We start from the raw sequence: 18,572 nt of genomic DNA, 5'->3' as shown, positions 1-18,572 counted from the left end.
ATGGGCTTATTAATTGAACAATATGTCATATATAGTCGTATAGTTCATTGCGATCAAATATCGATTTAACCAACCTTCTAAATTATTACCGAAGGCTCCATTTAGAAGTGGCATAGAGGCCATTCAGAGGTTTGATTTAGTTACAATGTGCAATGGTTAGTAATAGGTTGGCCCAACTCAGCAGGAATTTAGTAAATAAGTTAATTAGTAATAAGGTTAAGGTTAAAGTTAAAGTTATAGGCCAGCAATAAGGCCAAAGTGATAATGCGTCATAGACGACTTCGCAATGTTGGGTCCAACCAAAGAAGTGAATTAGCATGCATTAACAGGACTAGGGGCCCATTCCATGCATTAAATCAAGTTAATCAAGAGTGAAAATGCACATATTATGCTGTACATTATGCAGCAATCTAGAATGCACAATCTGTCACCTCTTTTCCACGCTCATCCCTAACTATTAATTCCTAATCCTAGAAGTTAACAACTATTCAAAGTTAATCTTCATAGTCTTCCTTAAATTAAAACGGAACAGAATTTCTTATAATAATGACACTGCGCTCTGGTTTAAGAAAGCTCATTTATGAAGTCCCACGAAGTTACAGCTTGGTTTTTGCGTTACAGTTGCAGTGTTTTAAAAACTTACATTCATGTTAAAATTTAGGCAATGTTTGTCTAAATGCATTACCTGCTTCCACGAATAAAGTGCACGACAAACGATGAACATCCGAAAAAATCGTGAAGTATGCTCGATATTAAAATTAAATTTTAACGAACTACAGAAATTCAACAAACTGCTAAAATTTAAAATGAATATAAATTTTGTTATGTATTCAGTAATAATATTATATTTTTAGAGCATAGTACCATTGAGCAACTGTTACAAACAATATGCAAGACTTTCACTACTGGCTTTATCTCACCGGCAAAATGTAGTTCATGCAATTCATCAATAAAGCTCCACAAAAATACACGACACGAGGATACACTCAGGGAACTGAGTTGGTTAGGACATCCAGATTCGGTGAGTTATTAGCAATTTAAATACATTCATAGCTGACATGTATGGCTGTCTGCGGATCCTTATATGAAGAATTAGGAAGCGATTTAATGCAAGCCTGCGATATAAGAGGCACGCTAACAATGTTTAATCAAGATATTATAGTTACAATGTCAATTAAATATCCCAGGCACTTACGGCTAAACTGTAGTTAGTTTATTTATAATTTAAACTGACTATAGATTTTTTTTGTTTAAAGGAAGGCAAGTCGTGTGGTCAGGGAATCTAGGAAGGCTAGTCGGATGATCATGGAATTAATTGGTAATGTATAGATGAAAAAACAGTAATCTAACGGGACTCACAAAAATTAACATAAGAAACGAAACGTTAGTGAAAACCAAATGGTTTCATTGAAAAGGCATGAAATGGTAATCTGATGTTCATTCTGCTATAGTAAGTCCAGGTTAATTCAATTTTAAACAAACGTTTGGTGACGATTGGTTGACTAAAAATCGGAATGCGGGAGAGACGAAAAATTGTGGATGAGATCTCTAAATTTGAAGTATTGGTGACGTTTGAGGTGAATCCATTTGTCGCAACTTCTATCAAGATGTGAGCAGCAAAACGTCTACTTGTCATTTGAAAATGTCTCTAATTTGTTCACAAGTTCAGACGAGTTACTTCTAAATAACTAATAGGATTAACTGATATGCAAGAAGCGTCTGTATAGGCCTTATACTGAACTGCAACCTCGTGGTGTTATTTATGTTATCACCTACAAACTCCATAGAAATTAAGATTACATAGAATCCGTTATCTGCTGTAGAAAAATGATAGCTTTCAAGTTTATTGGCAGTTATATCGCGATTGATATTATGAAAATTTGGGGATCTATTTTTTCGATGTTTAAAGCCTCTTATGTGTGATTATTTTCATAAACAGGTAAGCTTTAGAGACCTTTCCCAAAAAGCAGCAAGCAATCCGGCAAATCAGAAATGTTTTGTCTCGGAAAATCCTAATTTTTCACCCAAAATATGACGCAGTTATCAAACCTTTTAAACAGGTTAATCCATCTATTTCAAGTTACGGAAATGGTGAATTTAAATATTATAATAAGAAATTTATTTCTTCAATTTTGTTCAACAAATTATGAAATGATCGTATGATCGGAAATGATTGAGCACCCAATTTCTTCATCGGAGATTGGCATGACTGACTGGCATGACTGATTAGAAAGCCTCTAGTGTCATGTCTAATTTCACATTATTCTTCTTATTCTGTTTTCTTGGGGAAGATGAACTTATTCCGCAGAGAAGACGCGTAGTAAGGCGTCTGCTTGAATGGGACATCGTTTTCACCATCAAGCAACAAGGCGCTCACGCGCTGGGTGGTGTCTCGTAATACGTTCTCGATGCTTGTCGTTGTGCCCTTCCGCTTCAGCTCATCGACCAATATCTGGATGAACACCGAGCCTGAAATGAATTGATAAGATATCCGTTTGGTGCATGCGATATAAGAAACACTCGATTACTATTTATAATCATATTTGATCACTGTAACGGAGTGGCAAAGAAGTGTTATCGTATCATAAGAAACCCTTAGAGAAAGTAGCACCTTTATCATGGAAGCGCATTGCCGGTTGGTCCCACACGGTGGGGTAGCAGATCAGCGTATCGGCGAAGCTGCTGTCGATCCTGATGTCAACGTACTCGCCGAAAACGTTTCCAATCCTCTCACTATCGGGTTCGGCATCATCTCCTGAAAAGTAATAACGTTTAACTGAATGAATTGAGCACAATTTTCCGACTACACAACTAATTTATTATGGAATAGCTCATACAGGAAGAAAGTACAAAGTCTTGCACTTGCAAATGTCATGATATTCATTTGAGAAGCAGTTAATGCTGACTAGAGATCTGGAAACATCACACATACTTTTTCGCTTTCGGTTTGCACAAGCCTGAATGAAGAAGAGCTTGGGTTTCGTTGTAAGCCACGTTATCCCCTGGAAAGGCGTCATGAGGTCATCGTGGCGATGTATCTTGCCGTCTTTGACCTTGAGGTGAGTCTCGTCGCCATGAGCCATGAACCAGACCACCAAGCTGCACGTAACAATAATAACTGATTATTGTTAGTTTATGTTTTCACTCGCAGTCTTGACCAATGTAAAATGTACGATCGACATTTAGGCTTAGCTTAATTTATGCCTTGTTTTGTATCCGTCTCACCTGCCGTAGAACATGTACCGTGGTTGACTGATTTCTGAGATGACGGTCTCCACATCTTTTTTTGTTGGATCGAGTGTGACGATTACATCGTAATTGAATTCATCCGTAAACAGATCCTGCACGGCCCTCACGTCGTGCATGTTTCCTTTGCGATTTTCGTCCACGGCGAATATGACGCAAATTCCGGCAGGATTACGTGGGATTTTATATGTTCTGAGTTGGCTGACGGCTCGATCGATGTGCTCTCGCAACGCAGGATGATCTAGCGAAGATCGTGCTTTTTGCAAGCATTCTTCAAGCTCGTGGGTGTAGATGCTATTCAATAATTGGTTTTTCAACATTAGGAGAATCATGTAGTAGAATGCGACATCTTTCATCTCTGAGGACGCTTTCAAACTTTCAGCACTTTTGATTACTGAAACCTCCATCAAAATTTTCTTCAGATCATGTTCAATTTCGTTCGGTCGTGTGATGACGGTCTTCATTCTGTAGAAGCAACGAAGAAGATACATATGATAAAAATACCTGTTTTAAAAATGCGCAAGGAAATCTTGCGCGATTTACTGTCCACTTTTCTTCAACTCACCCGATAAGTGCTACAAAATTGTACGCTTCTTCAAGTACTACTATATAGTTTGAACATTGATTCTTGCTTAACCTGTAAAATATTCCTACACTCACATAACACAAGGCGTTGCGTTGCAAATCTTCGATTGCCAACAGGTCATATGAATCAATTGAAATATTATTTACATTATTAGATTCAACCAAGATCAAAATTTAAGAGTTAAGATCAAAATGATACACTAGAGATCATCTCCATTAAAACTCACGCATAAACTTCTTCGGCAGACAAGGAGTCACAAATTTCACCAAGTTTCTCGTTGAAGGTGTAGGCCAGGTAATGTTTTTTGCTGATAGTAGAAGAGTTTCCTCTGCTGTGATTGACGCAAGAACTTCCTACGCAGGAAAAATCATCGATACGTTTGTTATTAATTATTTTCTCGGTAATTTTATGCAGTTCTGTTGGTACTTGATAACCCATATTTTCCGACACCTGGGCGAACGACAGAAGTTCCTCTTCCAGAGGAGAAATCGTGTCTTGGTTGCTCGTGGACGTCACTCCTAATCTGCACATCCTTAACTTCTTTTCATTCAGCGCCATTTCCAATGGTTCTACGTTTTCCATCGCCATAGACTCCTAAAAGGTAAGGAAATGCAAAAAAATTTTTTTTGCTCATAAAAGGTTTTGTGGTATTGAGAACACACGTAATAATTACGAGGATCACAGGGCTCATTGCTCAGCGTCACTTGAATTCAAGTTTTAAATTTTTCATCGCGGGAAATAAGAAAGTTTACTCCGCTCAAATACGACTCATTTTGGAAGAAACACTGCCATTTTCAGAAAACTAATTTCAAGATATTCCAATAAAAAGAGTCATTTGATTCAATTTATTCAATGGAACAAATTTTCAATCCTAATTGTGTTAGTCACCAGAAGACCCTATTGAAACCATGCATCTGATTTTATCGAATCCTTAAATAAAATTCTAATTGATTGTGTACATTATTTTACTTCAAAGTTAAATATTCTGCATTTGGGGAAAAAAGGAAAATATTGAAGCCCATGAGCTTATGTGTATACGGTGTATTATTCAACATACATTAATGTTTCCAACATTAACCGAAATTTTGGAGAATTAAAATGTTGGTAGGAGTTTTCAACACGCCACAAGCATATAGTGAGAACCAACCTCAAACTTCTCCAGGAGACCGCACATGGCGCAGCTGTCGTCTCCATCATTGTGAGCCTGCAATTCATCATTCTAAATTAAATCCATTTTGAGCAAGTTTTTCACTAGCGGCATTTTAATATTAATGCTGTACAACATAAAACCACTCATTAGATCAGAAAATAAATATTACAAGCCTATGTTATGAGAGGTCACTCGAGACTGCCAAGAAACTCCAATACTGCCTATAACGGTTGACGAATGTTTAGGAATCTTGCTGGTGCAAGATTCTTCAAATGCATTTAATAATTGAGTACGCATGTCTCCTGAAATTATGTCTTCAGGAAATATACTCTCAATTTACATATTTGCAAGGCATTGCACGTGAGGACGGAGTCGTCCGCGCATTAAGAACTTTATAGAACATTGATACATTTTTAGTTCTTTGCGTTAAGCATGTTTGAAGTGCAGTGCACAAGATGCGTTTTACAGTTAAAAGATTCTTCCATAGTGCACAGTGTTGTGAACATCCTTATTGAGCAGGGTTGTGCGGTTTGCAACTCAGTCTCAAATACGTTATTCGGTTTACAACTCGTTATTATACAAGCGTTGTGTTCAAGTGAGTACGGCAGGGTACTGTAAGCTGGCATTCAGAATACATAACGAAGATGCGCGATGCAGGACATTTGAGATTAGTTAATTGTGCAATGTGCACACTATATGTTTATTTAAGCAGGTTTCACTGACGACCAAAGAATTTGTTTGTTTAACAATTTTCTTATTAGTTTTTCTTCAATATATCGAACTATATTTTTAATTTGTACTGGTAAATTGAAAATCAGGGTACCTATGGACATTTTATTTCGTCAACAATGTTTTAAATGTATCAATCATTCATTATCAAGTTACAAGACGCATAGAGTGATGAAATTTAGATCGACATAAGTAAAAAATCATGTAAATAGGATACTACTCTAAAATAAATTTGGTTAATGCACTAATGCACCACATGATTAGTGCATTAGATGAGTGTGAAACTCACCTCATGCTGAGGTTTGCACGCCAGGAACAACAGTTTAGGCAAATCTTGCTCTTTGATCTTCTCGGCTTCTGAAAAATATAAAATTTAAATTAATTCATCTTGAATTCGCCGCTCTAACAGCAACCGTTTGAAATTTTTGTCGGGACGATACAAACTATTACAATTATAGCTTAGATGACATCTTGAGGTAGGAGATCCATCAATTAACTTCTTGCAATAAAGCATAACTTTATTCATACGAAGATCATTACCGGTGCTGCGTTCTTCATTTTCTGTATTGGATGGATGCCTGTCGTGGATGCCCTGGAACAAAAATATATTTTTATATCAGTAGTATCGTATCCACAGGCAAAAGCCACGCAGAGGAAAGCCGCGAGAGTTGACGGGAAAAAAGCCTCGGTTGACTTTCCACTGTAATATAGAAAACTGTTTAATTGAGGCTCGAGTTGAGGAATAATGCTAGACTGCTACTATAATGCTAACTCACATATGAAATTAGGCATCGAAACTTGTCCAGCATTGAGTAGCCCAAGTTGGTTGATGCCTAACCAAGAATATCTTCATAAAACGTACGCACAAACGTCCTTTTCGATCTGGCCATTTACATTTATTTCGATTATTTTCCGGGTATTTTGGCGTCTGATGCCATTCCTGCGTCTGATGCCATGATTTGTTACAGAGATATATCGATCATTATGCTTAGTACAGAGATATATCGATCATTATGCCCAGTACAGAGATATATCGATCATTATGCTTAGTACAGAGATATATCGATCATTATGCTCACTACAGAGATATATCGATCATTATGCATTATGCTTAGTACAGAGATATATCGATCATTATGCTCACTACAGAGACATATCGATCGTTATGCTCAATAAAGAGATATATCCATCATTATGCTCACTACAGAGATATATCGATCATTATGCTCAATACAGAGATATATCCATCATTATGCTCACTACAGAGATATATCGATCATTATGCTCACTACAGAGATATATCGATCGTTATGCTCAATACATGCAGAGATATATCGATCATTATGCTCAGTACAGAGATATATCGATCATTATGCTCAGTACAGAGATATATCGATCATTATGCTCAATTCAGAGATACGTATATCGATCATTATGCTCAGTACAGATATATCGATCATTATGCTCAGTACAGAGATATATCGATCATTATGCTCAATACAGAGATATATCGATCATTATGCTCAATACTTGTGGTACTTGCAAGGGTTAATCCCAATGGCATTGACAGCACCCAGTTGACAGCTATGTAGTAACATATAGTCATAGAGAAATACAAGGCCTTTGATATTCTCCAGTATATCTTCCAAGAAAATTTCGAGGGACTGAAATAATTTGGTTTCGCTGCCGCCCGCCTTTGTTGATTTACTTTTATTCTTTGCGATCTTTCTAGCAAAAATTTTCATCGGTACTCGGCATCTGCTGTCTGACATCAATAATGTTTATACATTTTTATGACTAGAGATTTCCGAGTCATTCATCCCAGAAATTATTCAAGAGGACGGCATCATCTCCTTGAGGCTGTATATCTGCCAAAATGTGCTTCAACATCTCAATCAAAAAAGTCACCAAAAGCTTTTCAATAGAAAAATCCATTGATATTTCTTTTTAGTATCTAGAAGATATTCATGACTGAGTAGAAAACTATAATATTTAAATACGTATTCAGGGTACCTGCACCTAGAAGTGTTATAGCAAATGACGATTAGGTGCAGGAGGCCATTCATGTAGGTAGTGCAAGTGTAGTCATCAGGGTCAGTGGACTTGATGTGTCATAGAAAATAATAGCACTACGCAACAGAATAAAAGTTGTCTGTCAGATCGAATTTAGATTATAAAGCATAGTTTATACAAATTTATCACAATAGAATAAACACTTTGCATTAGGCTGTAGCATATTCTTCGTCTAGTAATGTCCTGAGGTTACAACGATGCAGTGCGCGTGAGGCGGATCGCAAATGAAGCGATCGCTATCGGCGTGCACCTTTGAAGAGCGAACGCAGCTTGGCAAAACCAGCACATGCTTTTATTTCTTTCTTCCACTAGCAGACATGCTTCATCTAAAAGAAACTTCACAGCTTCATGCAAATTCAGACGATCTACTAATGTAAAATGTAGAAAGTTTGCGCTCATCTCATCATGGCCCGAACATTCAATCCAATGCTTTAAATTATTTCGTAATCAAAAATTTCTTCTAATCCGTGATAATGGGTAGGTTGGCAATCGGAAATAATTTTTTCCGACAATGTTGCAAAATCTAATTGTTACTGAATGAATTAATCCTTTCCGACTCATCCTTTCATTTGTACTCTTTGCTTATCCATAACTGTTGGCAAAATGGCTTACCGTATTTTTTTGCGCAGCGACAGCTCCGCCCGTTGACACGTGTGGATAGGGCGACATCTGGAGAGAAGCCTCCGGAGCACGCGAGATATCCTGGTCCTCCTGGAGTGATACAAGTTACGAGATCACTGCTTGAAATGCAACCGTGGGCACCCTTCTAAGCGATAACGATTGTTACGTAGCTATTATAGGAAAAAGTGTGAAATACACAAGTACGAAGTTCTGGTTGATGGCACGATGTGCGAAAATTGTAAAAAATCCATTTTTTTCCATGCAAGCTTAGTAACGAATCCCAAAAAGATTGAACAAATAACAGTTAATCAAAGATCTCATTTAACACGTATGTTACTGGGCAATTAAGCTCCAAATGTACGGTAGTTATTGAGTGAAAATTCCTCAAGCTTCAATACCTTGAGTAGATGTCCTTTCTTGAAGTCGGCCATGTACTTCTTGAAGAGGTCGACCAGTCCGTAGGCGGAGGCGGGTTGTCCACACTTCGCCACGAGGTTCTCAGGGGCCAGGAGGCGCGGTATCAGATGCTTCATATAGTCCACGAATTGCTTGCTATATTCTGTTTAAAATTAAACTGAGCGGCATTCTATGGTAAGGGCTGTGAAGCTGGACGATTTCGTTCAATGAATCCTACTCCTACTAGAATAGGAGTGGGTCCAACCTCAGGGAGTTAAAAATCCAGGGCAAATAATAGTCTAAAAAATATAGCTCATTTAAATTTCTATTGGTCATAATTTATAGCTTTCTGGAGAAATATGAGGCAGAAATAATAGGAACAATATTAATTAATTATCATTAGACTAATTAATTTCGACTATATTTATAGTAGATGAAATCATTCATATTTATTTATAATTTTATCTAATTCATTTAGTCATATATTAGTATTCATTCTAATTCATTCATTTCATATATATATATATATATATATTCATAAAAGCATCATACTAATTGTCTATGGATATTATTAATAAATTTAAAATATAGTATACGAATTCCTATTTCAGCAGCACGCTGCTCATCTCTCATTAATTTCCCTGCCATTTTTCGGTCGGCCGTCCTCGCAGGTCTCAACGCCGTAGCTCGGCATGAGGTAGCACTCCAGTTGCTCGAAACTCTGAAGAAGTTCCTTTCGCAGCAACTGTTGTGCCAGGTCCTGTTCTTGCTTCACCTGGTGATCAACACGATGTACCACCGACCATATAACCATGGTGCAATAATATCTTCCTATGTCGACACTTGCACTCTATTTTGCATAATTGAATAACTTAGGCATCGCTGAGATGAAATTTACACTTTTCATATCATTTATCATTATAGCGAGAACATACTTCATGCCACGAAATAAACCCGTGCATTACTCTCAATCCAAACCCGATTCATGGTTGTTATATTGCATAAAAAGCCACTATTGCAAGCACAAAACTTGAAACAAAATTTCGCCTCTGCGCCCGTTTGCGCTGGCATATTCATGGTTCACCCCTCTGCTGGCGCCCCACACGTTGAGTGATTATGACGACTAATGTTCAAATAACTTACGCTTAGTATCGCTTTAAGTTTTTCTTGACCGCCTTTGTAGCCGTATTTTTGCTGATTGGTAGGGTTCCAGTCGCGTACGAGGAACATCAGCTTCTGAAAAGTGGAAATGTTGGAATAAAGAAGTCGAGACTATGTATTTGTCGACGTTTCATCAGAAAATATTTCTATGGTAAATATGTGCAAGTGTATTATCGATGGTCGACTTTGAATGATGATCGACCCATGAAAAGTTCAGTTAAACCGTGGTCGAGAGCGGACATAAGTGTTGGTCCCAAATTTTCAACTTTTACTGTGCAGTCTCGCATTTATTTTTTTATGGGCGGTATCATTGAATGACCGAATCTCAGTGAAGTCAGTAAAAGAGAGTGCGAATAGAGGGAACAAGCCTATAGTAAAAGTGTTTTTATCTTGAATAATACGGGCTGTAGAGTCAGTGAGGGAAGCAAGTAAGGGAAATGTGCCAGCCAGCACGAGAACAGCACAGCCTTTGTTTCTTGTCCAAGCTCTGCCTAGCTCTAGCATGAGCACCTGCACAACCCCTCTAACCCCAACCCACCGCAGTCTGAAAGCCGTTTATTCTCGCGTCTGTTTTACAAGACATTGAAAATTTGTACAATTTTTCCTCAATTTGACTCAGTTTTTAATTTGTGTTTTTTTAACTCTTGCATTTCATGATGGCCGGACAGAGAGGAAACCGAATGCGAAGATCAAATCACAAAATGAGTAAGGGGAAATTTGTAAATTTCGCAAGCTGATTTCGGTTGACGTCATTGACGCTACAGTGGCCTGTGATCGTTGCGGGGATATCATTTGAAACAATTGTGCGAAGCTGAGCAAGACAGATTGCTCAGTTATTCGCAAAATCGAGACAGTACACTGATATTACCAGGACTGCCAACAACCTACACTTAGCGCTGTAAAAAGCGAAAAGATGGTGGAAGACAAGTGCTCTTCTATGTTTTCAATCTTTAAGGCCGAAATGGAAGAAACTAACAAGCAATAGTTTGAGAAAGAGAGCTGAAATGGAAGATAACCACAAGAAAGAGTTGGACTTGTTGCGTAACGAATTGCACTCGTTGCGAAACAACCTGATAGAAATGCAAGCTCATCTGCACAAAACAGGAATAAGCGACAACAAAAAAGGTAAGGGCCGCTAAGAGGTCATCTCTGGTCTCGCCAGTGAGAGCACTCGTGAGCTGTTGGATAGAGAGAAGAAAATTTAACCTTGTTTGGTTTGGCATTCCCGAAAGCAAGAATTTAATTCGGGAGTTCCCCCAGAGTTTAATTCAGTCTTTCTTTGTTAAGGATGCCACCTTTTAGAGAGAGCGAATTTTCGCAAGAAATGGCATGAGAGAATCAGGCGGAAAAGCACGGAAACTCAGGTCAACCTCTCCCACGATGCCAATACAACACTGGCCGCACACAGTCAGACAGCGGAGCTGGAAGACGAGTAAAGAGTCGTCCACAGATCCAGGCCTGTAAATAATGTAAGAAGTAAACGCATGCATCAAAGTTAAAGTGCACAAAATGTTTTAAAATTATTTTACACCAACTCGGATTCCGTTTTGAACAAAAAAGTGAACTGTTATCTGTGATCGCAAACGAGTGCATAGACATTATTGGTATTTCAGAAACACTCCCCAAAAATCACGGGGGAAAATTGTACCTGTTGAATTTCAGTAGCCAGGTTCTGATTATTTTCATAACTTGAATGAAGAGTAGTGCAATAGAGGTGTAGCTCTGTGGGTTAGAACCTCTTATGGGGTCCAGTAAGTTAAATTATTTGCAAAGCATCAAGCTAGAGAATCAGTGTGGTGCGAACTTACTCTAAAAGGCAAAGATAGCCTCCTCATAGGCGTCGTGTATATATCACCAAACAGTTCCTCTGATAACGATAAAGTACTAAGCAGTCTTTTACCGGGCATGACTTTCCGTAGGTCCCACCCGTTGATCGTTTGTGATTTCAATCATCTAGAGATAGACTAGATAGTAGGATCCTCTCCAAGGGATGGGAATCACCCAGCATTCTTGTTCATGGAGTCTGTGAGAGACTTCTTCCTAGTCCAGCACGTTACCAAGCCAACCCATTTTAGGAGTAAACAGACTCCCAATATTCTAGACCAGCTGGTGTTTACTTGTGATGAATCAATGTTAGTTGAGCTTCGTCACGAGGCTACATTGAGCGAAAGTCATCATCAATCATGGTTTTTCAGTATTAAGTGCTGTACAGAAAAGACGCCTCGGAAGCGTGAGCGTTTGAATTTTGTGAAAGGCGACTATGATAAACTCCACGAAGCAGTGAATGCAGAGAATATATCGAAGGACATGAATGTGGCTGAGTCATGGTCATTTCTCAAGGACACGTTAATGTCTGCAGTTGATGCGTGTGTGCCTAAAATTAAGCTCGTTGGAGCCAAAAAATTCAATGGATGAACAGTATAGTTCTAGCTAAGCTAAAAACCAAGAAGGAAGCCTACCAGCGTTGTTTACAGACTCGTAGCGATGCTGATTATAACCTATACGCAAGAGATCAAAATCAAGCTAAAGAAAGCTGTCGTATCGGTATCACAGTATAGTAGAAACATTCGAAAAAAAGTATTGCCAAAAATGCATAAAATAACCCGAAAGCCTTCTTTTTGTACGCTAGCTCGAAATGCATGATAAAGGACGGCATTTCTGATTTGTAAGTAGATAAACGAAAGATATCCTCTGATGAGGACAGGGCTAACGTTCTTAATCAGTTTTTCAGTAGCGTATTAACTGACGAGGAGTTAAACTGTATTCCAACTATTGAGGAGCGTCCAGTCGGCTCTACATTGACAAGTTTTGAAACACAAGCCGAATAAGTTCTCAAGCGCCTGATAACTCTAAATCCAAACACCCCAGATTACTTGAAGAGTTAGCAACCGTCCTAGCCGGCCCATTGACGTCATTTTTTCGAAAATTTTTGAACGAAGGGATCTTGCCGGCTGACTGGAAAGAAGTTCAAGTGACACCATTGTTCAATAAAGGTGACATGAGCTGCCCTGGGGCAACTATCGTCCTGTCAGTTTGGCAAGTGTTGTTTTGCTCGGTAATGGAATCTGTTGTGAGGGATCGATTGGTCGATCATTTGACTGCCAATAGTCTCCTAACAGACTGTCAACATGGCTTTATTGGCGGTATGGTACCACTAACCTCTGCACCACTACTGGTTGTACTGCACCACTAACCTCTTGTCCACTCTGAATGAATGGACCCGCCTGCTGGACGAAAGGGAACCAGTAGGTGCAGTGTACCTCGATTTTGCCAAGGCATTTGACAATTTCCCATATGAGCGGCTGTTGCGTAAATTGAAGTCTTTGGGAATTGAGAGTAATGAACTCAAATGGATCAGAGATTTTCTCGTAGGAAGACGATAACATTTCAGTATTAATGGATCCGTTTCAGACTGGGCTTCAGTGCGGAGCGGCGTGCCACAAGGAAACGTTCTCGGGCCTGTTTTATTCGTTGCGTTTATAAACGATCTGCCAGAAGCTGTCTAGCGTGTGCTCGATGTATGCTGACGACACAAAAATTTATAATACAGTGAAGAATACGTCGCAAAAAGTACAGTTGCAAGGTGATCTTGACAGGTCGGTTGACTGGGCTGATAAGTGGCAGCTGAATTTTAACGCTGACAAATGTAAAGTAATCCACCTTGGCAAGAATAATGAACAGCAAGATTACAGTGTTACAAGAAACGGTTGCAAGGACAGAGTGATGATGTCGAAGTCGAAAATGGAAAAATGATTTAGGAGTTAATGTCGACAGTGAGTTGAAATATTCTAAGCATATTGAAGCTCAAGTTAATAAAGCCAACAAACGACTCCTCCCCTGATAGCATCGTTGACGCTTCGAGTATGAACGCCTTCAAGAACAGACCAGACGAAGCTATGCAGGAACATATGTTCAGTCCTAAAATGCATTGCACTTTACTGGCTTTGCAATAAGTCCAGCAGCTATCTCAATCAATCGTCAGTTATGGAAAGATCGGGTTCATGACTTGAACTAGATCGGGCAGAATCAAGTCACGAAAAGTACCAGAATCGGCCACAGGCCATGGGCCTATTTCTTCAATGCCGACACTCCAATTCTATTCCATTCCATTGTTTTAACAAAATCCTCGCGCCTTGAAATTTCTCAAATATTGAAACTAAAACCTATTTTCTTGATATAAATATTCTAACATAGAAGACCAAGTTAAGTTCGAGTTATAAATCTTTTAAATAAACGTAAACTATTGCCTCAGCTGCACTTGTCCAGGAATACATAACATTTGAAAATATAATTAATGTTAGTACACATGAACTCGAACAGCAGGGAACGCGATAACATAATAAAAAATAATTTTCGGAGTCCTTCCCCCGCGTAACTTCAAGATCTATCAATGAATCTATTTTTCTTAGGTTCATTAATCACAAAAGCTACACGAGGTCATGAAAAGGTTTTCAACAAGAATGATGTGAAATTTTCAACGGATAATCTTTGATCAATCGCCACCTACAATTTTCGAACAAGTAAGTCTTGTACGCACCTGGAATGCTGGCCTGCCATGGTTCCAAGACCCGGCCAAAACTGCATATCGGCTGGAGATGTGCAAGTCTTCGAGGTTCTTATCCGAGATGTCGATCATGAGGTTGTACACAGTCACGGAGGAGGCCAACAACGCAAGGGCGAGAAGGGACGTCGAGTTCTGAAAGATGTCTGACTTAAAATTGGTTTTATCCAATACACGAATGAATCATTCATCAACGAGCTCGACCCTTAATTGCTACAAAATGCAAGTCCCGTTGGTCGAATCCTCGGGAGATATGAAAAAATTCTTATGACACAATAATTTCCATTGATATGCATTGACTCTAGAAAAAGGGATTGTTACCTACGAAAGAATTAGGCGAAAAGCTGAAAAATCACGACTTCATGCAAGTATAGTATATGATAAATTCGTTTTCGGAATTCATTTTGAATCGCTTATTCACGATGGCAACTCCCGCATCACTCTGAGCATGCCTAGGTTATCTGCTGCGGCCCAAGTTAACAGAATTTGCTGTTCAACTTTGTCATTTATCGAGAACGGCATCAACATCAGCCGGTAATGATAGAACAATAGCAGAATGGAAGTGGTCAGGTTTGTTTTCACATCGTAATCAAACGATTGCTCCGCACCTGATAAGGGTCTATAGATAACTAATTACAGTTCGACTATTTGTTTCATGAACATCCTCACTCTCTGGACCTGAGATGATCTTCCTAGGAAGTGTGAAGGCTTCTTAATTTGAGTGGAACTAAATTCATGGTCTGGGAATATTAATTAATATAGAATCAGACAAATGATCTTGCTCTCCGTCTCACCTCCCGGAGCTGAATAAGCTTGTAAGAACATGTTGCCATGGACTGAAATTTGAGTAATATATGATCGCATATCACCTATATTGTTGTTGAGACTGCTGAGGTAGAAGATGAACCCTGCTTACCTGTTTCGTTACTTTCCCTTGATCCGAATAGAAAAGGCCTTGACAGTTCATGAGAATCACTGCAACCTGTAGCGCAAGGCAAAATAATTTTAGGTTTTCAATAGTGATATTACCAAAAAATGTACTTCTGTTACAATAGCGATGTTGTTGCATTAAATGCACTACTCAGGTTGTGCTTCTCACCATCTGCGCCTTGGAATATCGTCAGGAGCAAGGTCACAGGTTCACTATAGGACATTCGCCATCACAAATGTTTATTGATGAGTTTAATAACTCGAAGATGATGCTCAACTCACTTTTGACAATTTCAAAACAAATTTGCAACTTTATTTTTGAATCCGTAGGCGATTTTATTCGTGAATGAATGTCCCAAAAAATGTGCGCACAAATAACCGACGTACGAGCAAGAGGATATCTGCGTCACATGTTAAGACCGACGAAAACATTTGAGTAAAATCAGCAATATAATGAAATAAATACTATCCGAAACATTTAACTAATTCGCCTACACAAAATCAATAGGGGTGAAGCAAATACCAACAACAAACGCAACTTAGGAGTATGTCATGAATAAATTAATATACAGTTTCATATTTGTTGAAAATATTGTTAAAATAGCATGCTAATTTGTAGGTGAAGCAAGCAGTGTTTGGTCCGTAACCTTCTTCTGCATCTGCAGAATTAAGAAGTTCAGTTGACGGACAGCATTTATTACTCAGCTGACTTCTTTAGAACAAGTTTTTATTTGCTTAACGTGAGACTCGTGCTGTCTTGGACTGAAGCTGCATGCCGGAAAAGTCTCTCTGATAAATCTTTGAGTCGATTTTGAATGAATAAGTATTTTCTTCAATTCAAGTTGGTACTAAATCGTTCTCATGCATTTTATTTCAATACTTTCAACTTGATTTGAGTTAAAAATCTTTCTCATTCCAAATGCCGTTATGTTAAATTCTGTTAACCATAATCTCAATGCCAATTTTAATTTTCTTCAAAGTTATATTGATAATTAGGAAAGATACTCCTTAAAACACTCAATTAGCATGGAATTGCCACCTGGCTCCCGTTTTGAAGTTTGACGTACATTTCGTTTTCTGCCCAAATATTCTTCACTCATGCAAATGACACAAAATTTTGTTCACAACCTTTGTTAGTTGGAAGAAAGTTTCACGTCCAGGTAATATTAAGACGCGGTAGGTATTGTCGACCTGCGCTCAAACAGCCCCATGTAGGTCTTGCCCATTTAAGCCTACATCACTCCAACAAAGAAACTTTCTAAATATTATATAGTTAAACGTGACATTTTTACGTAAAAAGTATTTATGCATGAAGAAAGACTACCAGAAAATCTTCAATAAATTGGCTGGCATGAATAAACTGTGCCGTACGCACAGTTTATTTTTCAACGAAATTTTTAGCGCAACATTCCCGAAAAGGAAGAGGAAAGTATTTATCAAACTGTAGAACCAACTTCTAGCTGCACTCACGGTTGCCCGTTTCTGATTAATCTATTGCCTGGATTTGCGATACAGTGAGCAAGAAAACTTAACTGCAATTCCGAAATGTACTCACTTCTTCGCCCGTTGATTTAGCAAGGAGGAATGGCTGTTTCGAGATGTAAATGCCTGGTACCTCGTCAATCTCCCATTTAGGCGGCGGCCTCGGGACTTCGTCCAACCAGTTTGGAGATCCCTGGGTACAAATAATCGGCGCGGATTAAGTTGAAAGGCGTAGAACTTTAGTGCTTTAATGAGCAGCAACTCTTTTTAACCAAAAATGTAGGCTGAGCAACTGCCTTAGAAATGTCTTGACAATTTCATAAATTCAAATAAAACATATGGAATTATTGTTACAAAAATGAGTTCTTACTGAAGTGCTAAACTAATATTTATTATGAAATATGCAAGTTATTTCATAAATTAATTCATTGAAAACTTTAAAGTTTTATAAAAACTTACTTTATGATTGCAGTATTGTACGAGAAAATCGACAAGGACGTTCTTGCCGGTCTTGAACGCCCCCGCCACCGCCACCACACAGACGGGTTTGTCGCCCACTTCAGAGCTCAGCAGGACGCTCCGCAGGGCATCTTCTTGCAGCTCGAATTCTTGAGTCTCGTCGTTGCGAGCGACGATGGGCACAAAGTGTTTGCTCATATTTCAATAGAGTTTTGTTAACACCAAGAAAGTGGGAAAATTAACAGCATAAATTGCTTTTTTCAGGTGATGACTAGCCTGAGTCTGCCTGTGATAGGTACCCTGTCACGGCCTTCAACTGGTGTTCGAGCAAGACTGAAGTAAACGGTGGCGCAATCATTGCCTGCAGTTCTGATATCACTACTATCTGGTGAATATGTTATCATATAAGAAACAAAATTCTTTAAACAATAAAAATGGGTTCCATTTTTATTGCACGCTTAATTAAAATTCGTGAAATAACTTAAAGCTGCATGCTGTTAAACATCATCGCTGTTAAATTTATAGCTAACAAACACTATCGCTGTGTAATCTAATCAGCGAGCAGATCAAAGAACTCAGTTGCAGATCTTTTATTTATATGCATATAGCAGCAAATCCAACCGCCAGGTATGCGAGACAAACTGTGATTTGTCCCTCGCTTGCCACCATCAATTATTGTTGCCACACCAAAACATGAACTTTGCAGCACATTTAAATGGGTTTATAGCACGTGACAATGAATGACATTAGTGTGCTGTATCTAGTTATTTGCTATTTTATTTGTTATATTTTTAAATATTTCCCTGACTGATGAGATTATTGCGAACCCTTTTGGGGGTTTTTATGCCACGACAGTTTTTTCATAACCCCAAGATTTGGAGACGGTGGGAAATGATTGAATTTTATTGCATAAGCAGCTTGATAAGATAACAGAGATAACGCAACGTGAGCTTCGCAAACTAAGGAAATTCATTAGGATGATAGACTTTATCATTATATTTCCATATTTTAAGATTAATTCAATACGCGTGGTACGTGATGAGACGTTTGGTGTGTTATGCTACGCGTGGTACATAATGGGATGACTTGAGCGTTATGGTGAGCGTGGCACATAATGGGACGAGTGGTGCGTTATGCTACGCGTGGTACATAATGGGACGAGTGGTGCGTTATGCTAC

At 38.6% G+C, this 18,572-nt stretch overlaps 1 protein-coding gene across 1 annotated transcript; it reads right to left on the bottom strand.

Annotated features, from left to right (window-relative positions):
- Positions 1–829: 829 nt before the first annotated feature.
- Positions 830–17,710, bottom strand: LOC108668981. Its single transcript, XM_018156265.2, has 16 exons — positions 17,395–17,710; positions 17,009–17,128; positions 15,440–15,505; positions 14,500–14,658; positions 9,945–10,037; positions 9,447–9,576; positions 8,804–8,964; positions 8,397–8,495; positions 6,252–6,303; positions 6,001–6,068; positions 4,980–5,036; positions 4,059–4,426; positions 3,226–3,711; positions 2,933–3,099; positions 2,612–2,755; positions 830–2,469 (listed from the first exon to the last, which is right to left on the bottom strand). Exons 1-16 carry the CDS (start codon positions 17,590–17,592, stop codon positions 2,270–2,272), a joined length of 2,568 nt encoding a protein of 855 aa, XP_018011754.2. The 5' UTR covers positions 17,593–17,710; the 3' UTR covers positions 830–2,269.
- Positions 17,711–18,572: the final 862 nt, after the last annotated feature.

Source organism: Hyalella azteca, unplaced genomic scaffold, assembly GCF_000764305.2.
Source record: "Hyalella azteca isolate HAZT.00-mixed unplaced genomic scaffold, Hazt_2.0.2 contig5386, whole genome shotgun sequence".
NCBI classification, from domain to species: Eukaryota; Metazoa; Arthropoda; class Malacostraca; order Amphipoda; family Hyalellidae; genus Hyalella; species Hyalella azteca.
The sequence above is the reverse complement of the archived record's forward strand: the minus strand, read 5'-3'. Positions and strand labels throughout refer to the sequence as shown.

Coding starts and splice junctions, on each gene's coding strand:
- LOC108668981 (XM_018156265.2), bottom strand. CDS start 17,592: ATGAGCAAACACTTTGTGCCCATCGTCGCTCGCAACGACGAGACTCAA. Junction 15,506..17,008: donor CTAAATCAACGGGCGAAGAA/GTGAGTACATTT, acceptor CTTGCGCTACAG/GTTGCAGTGATTCTCATGAA. Junction 8,496..8,803: donor AGAAAGGACATCTACTCAAG/GTATTGAAGCTT, acceptor GTATCACTCCAG/GAGGACCAGGATATCTCGCG.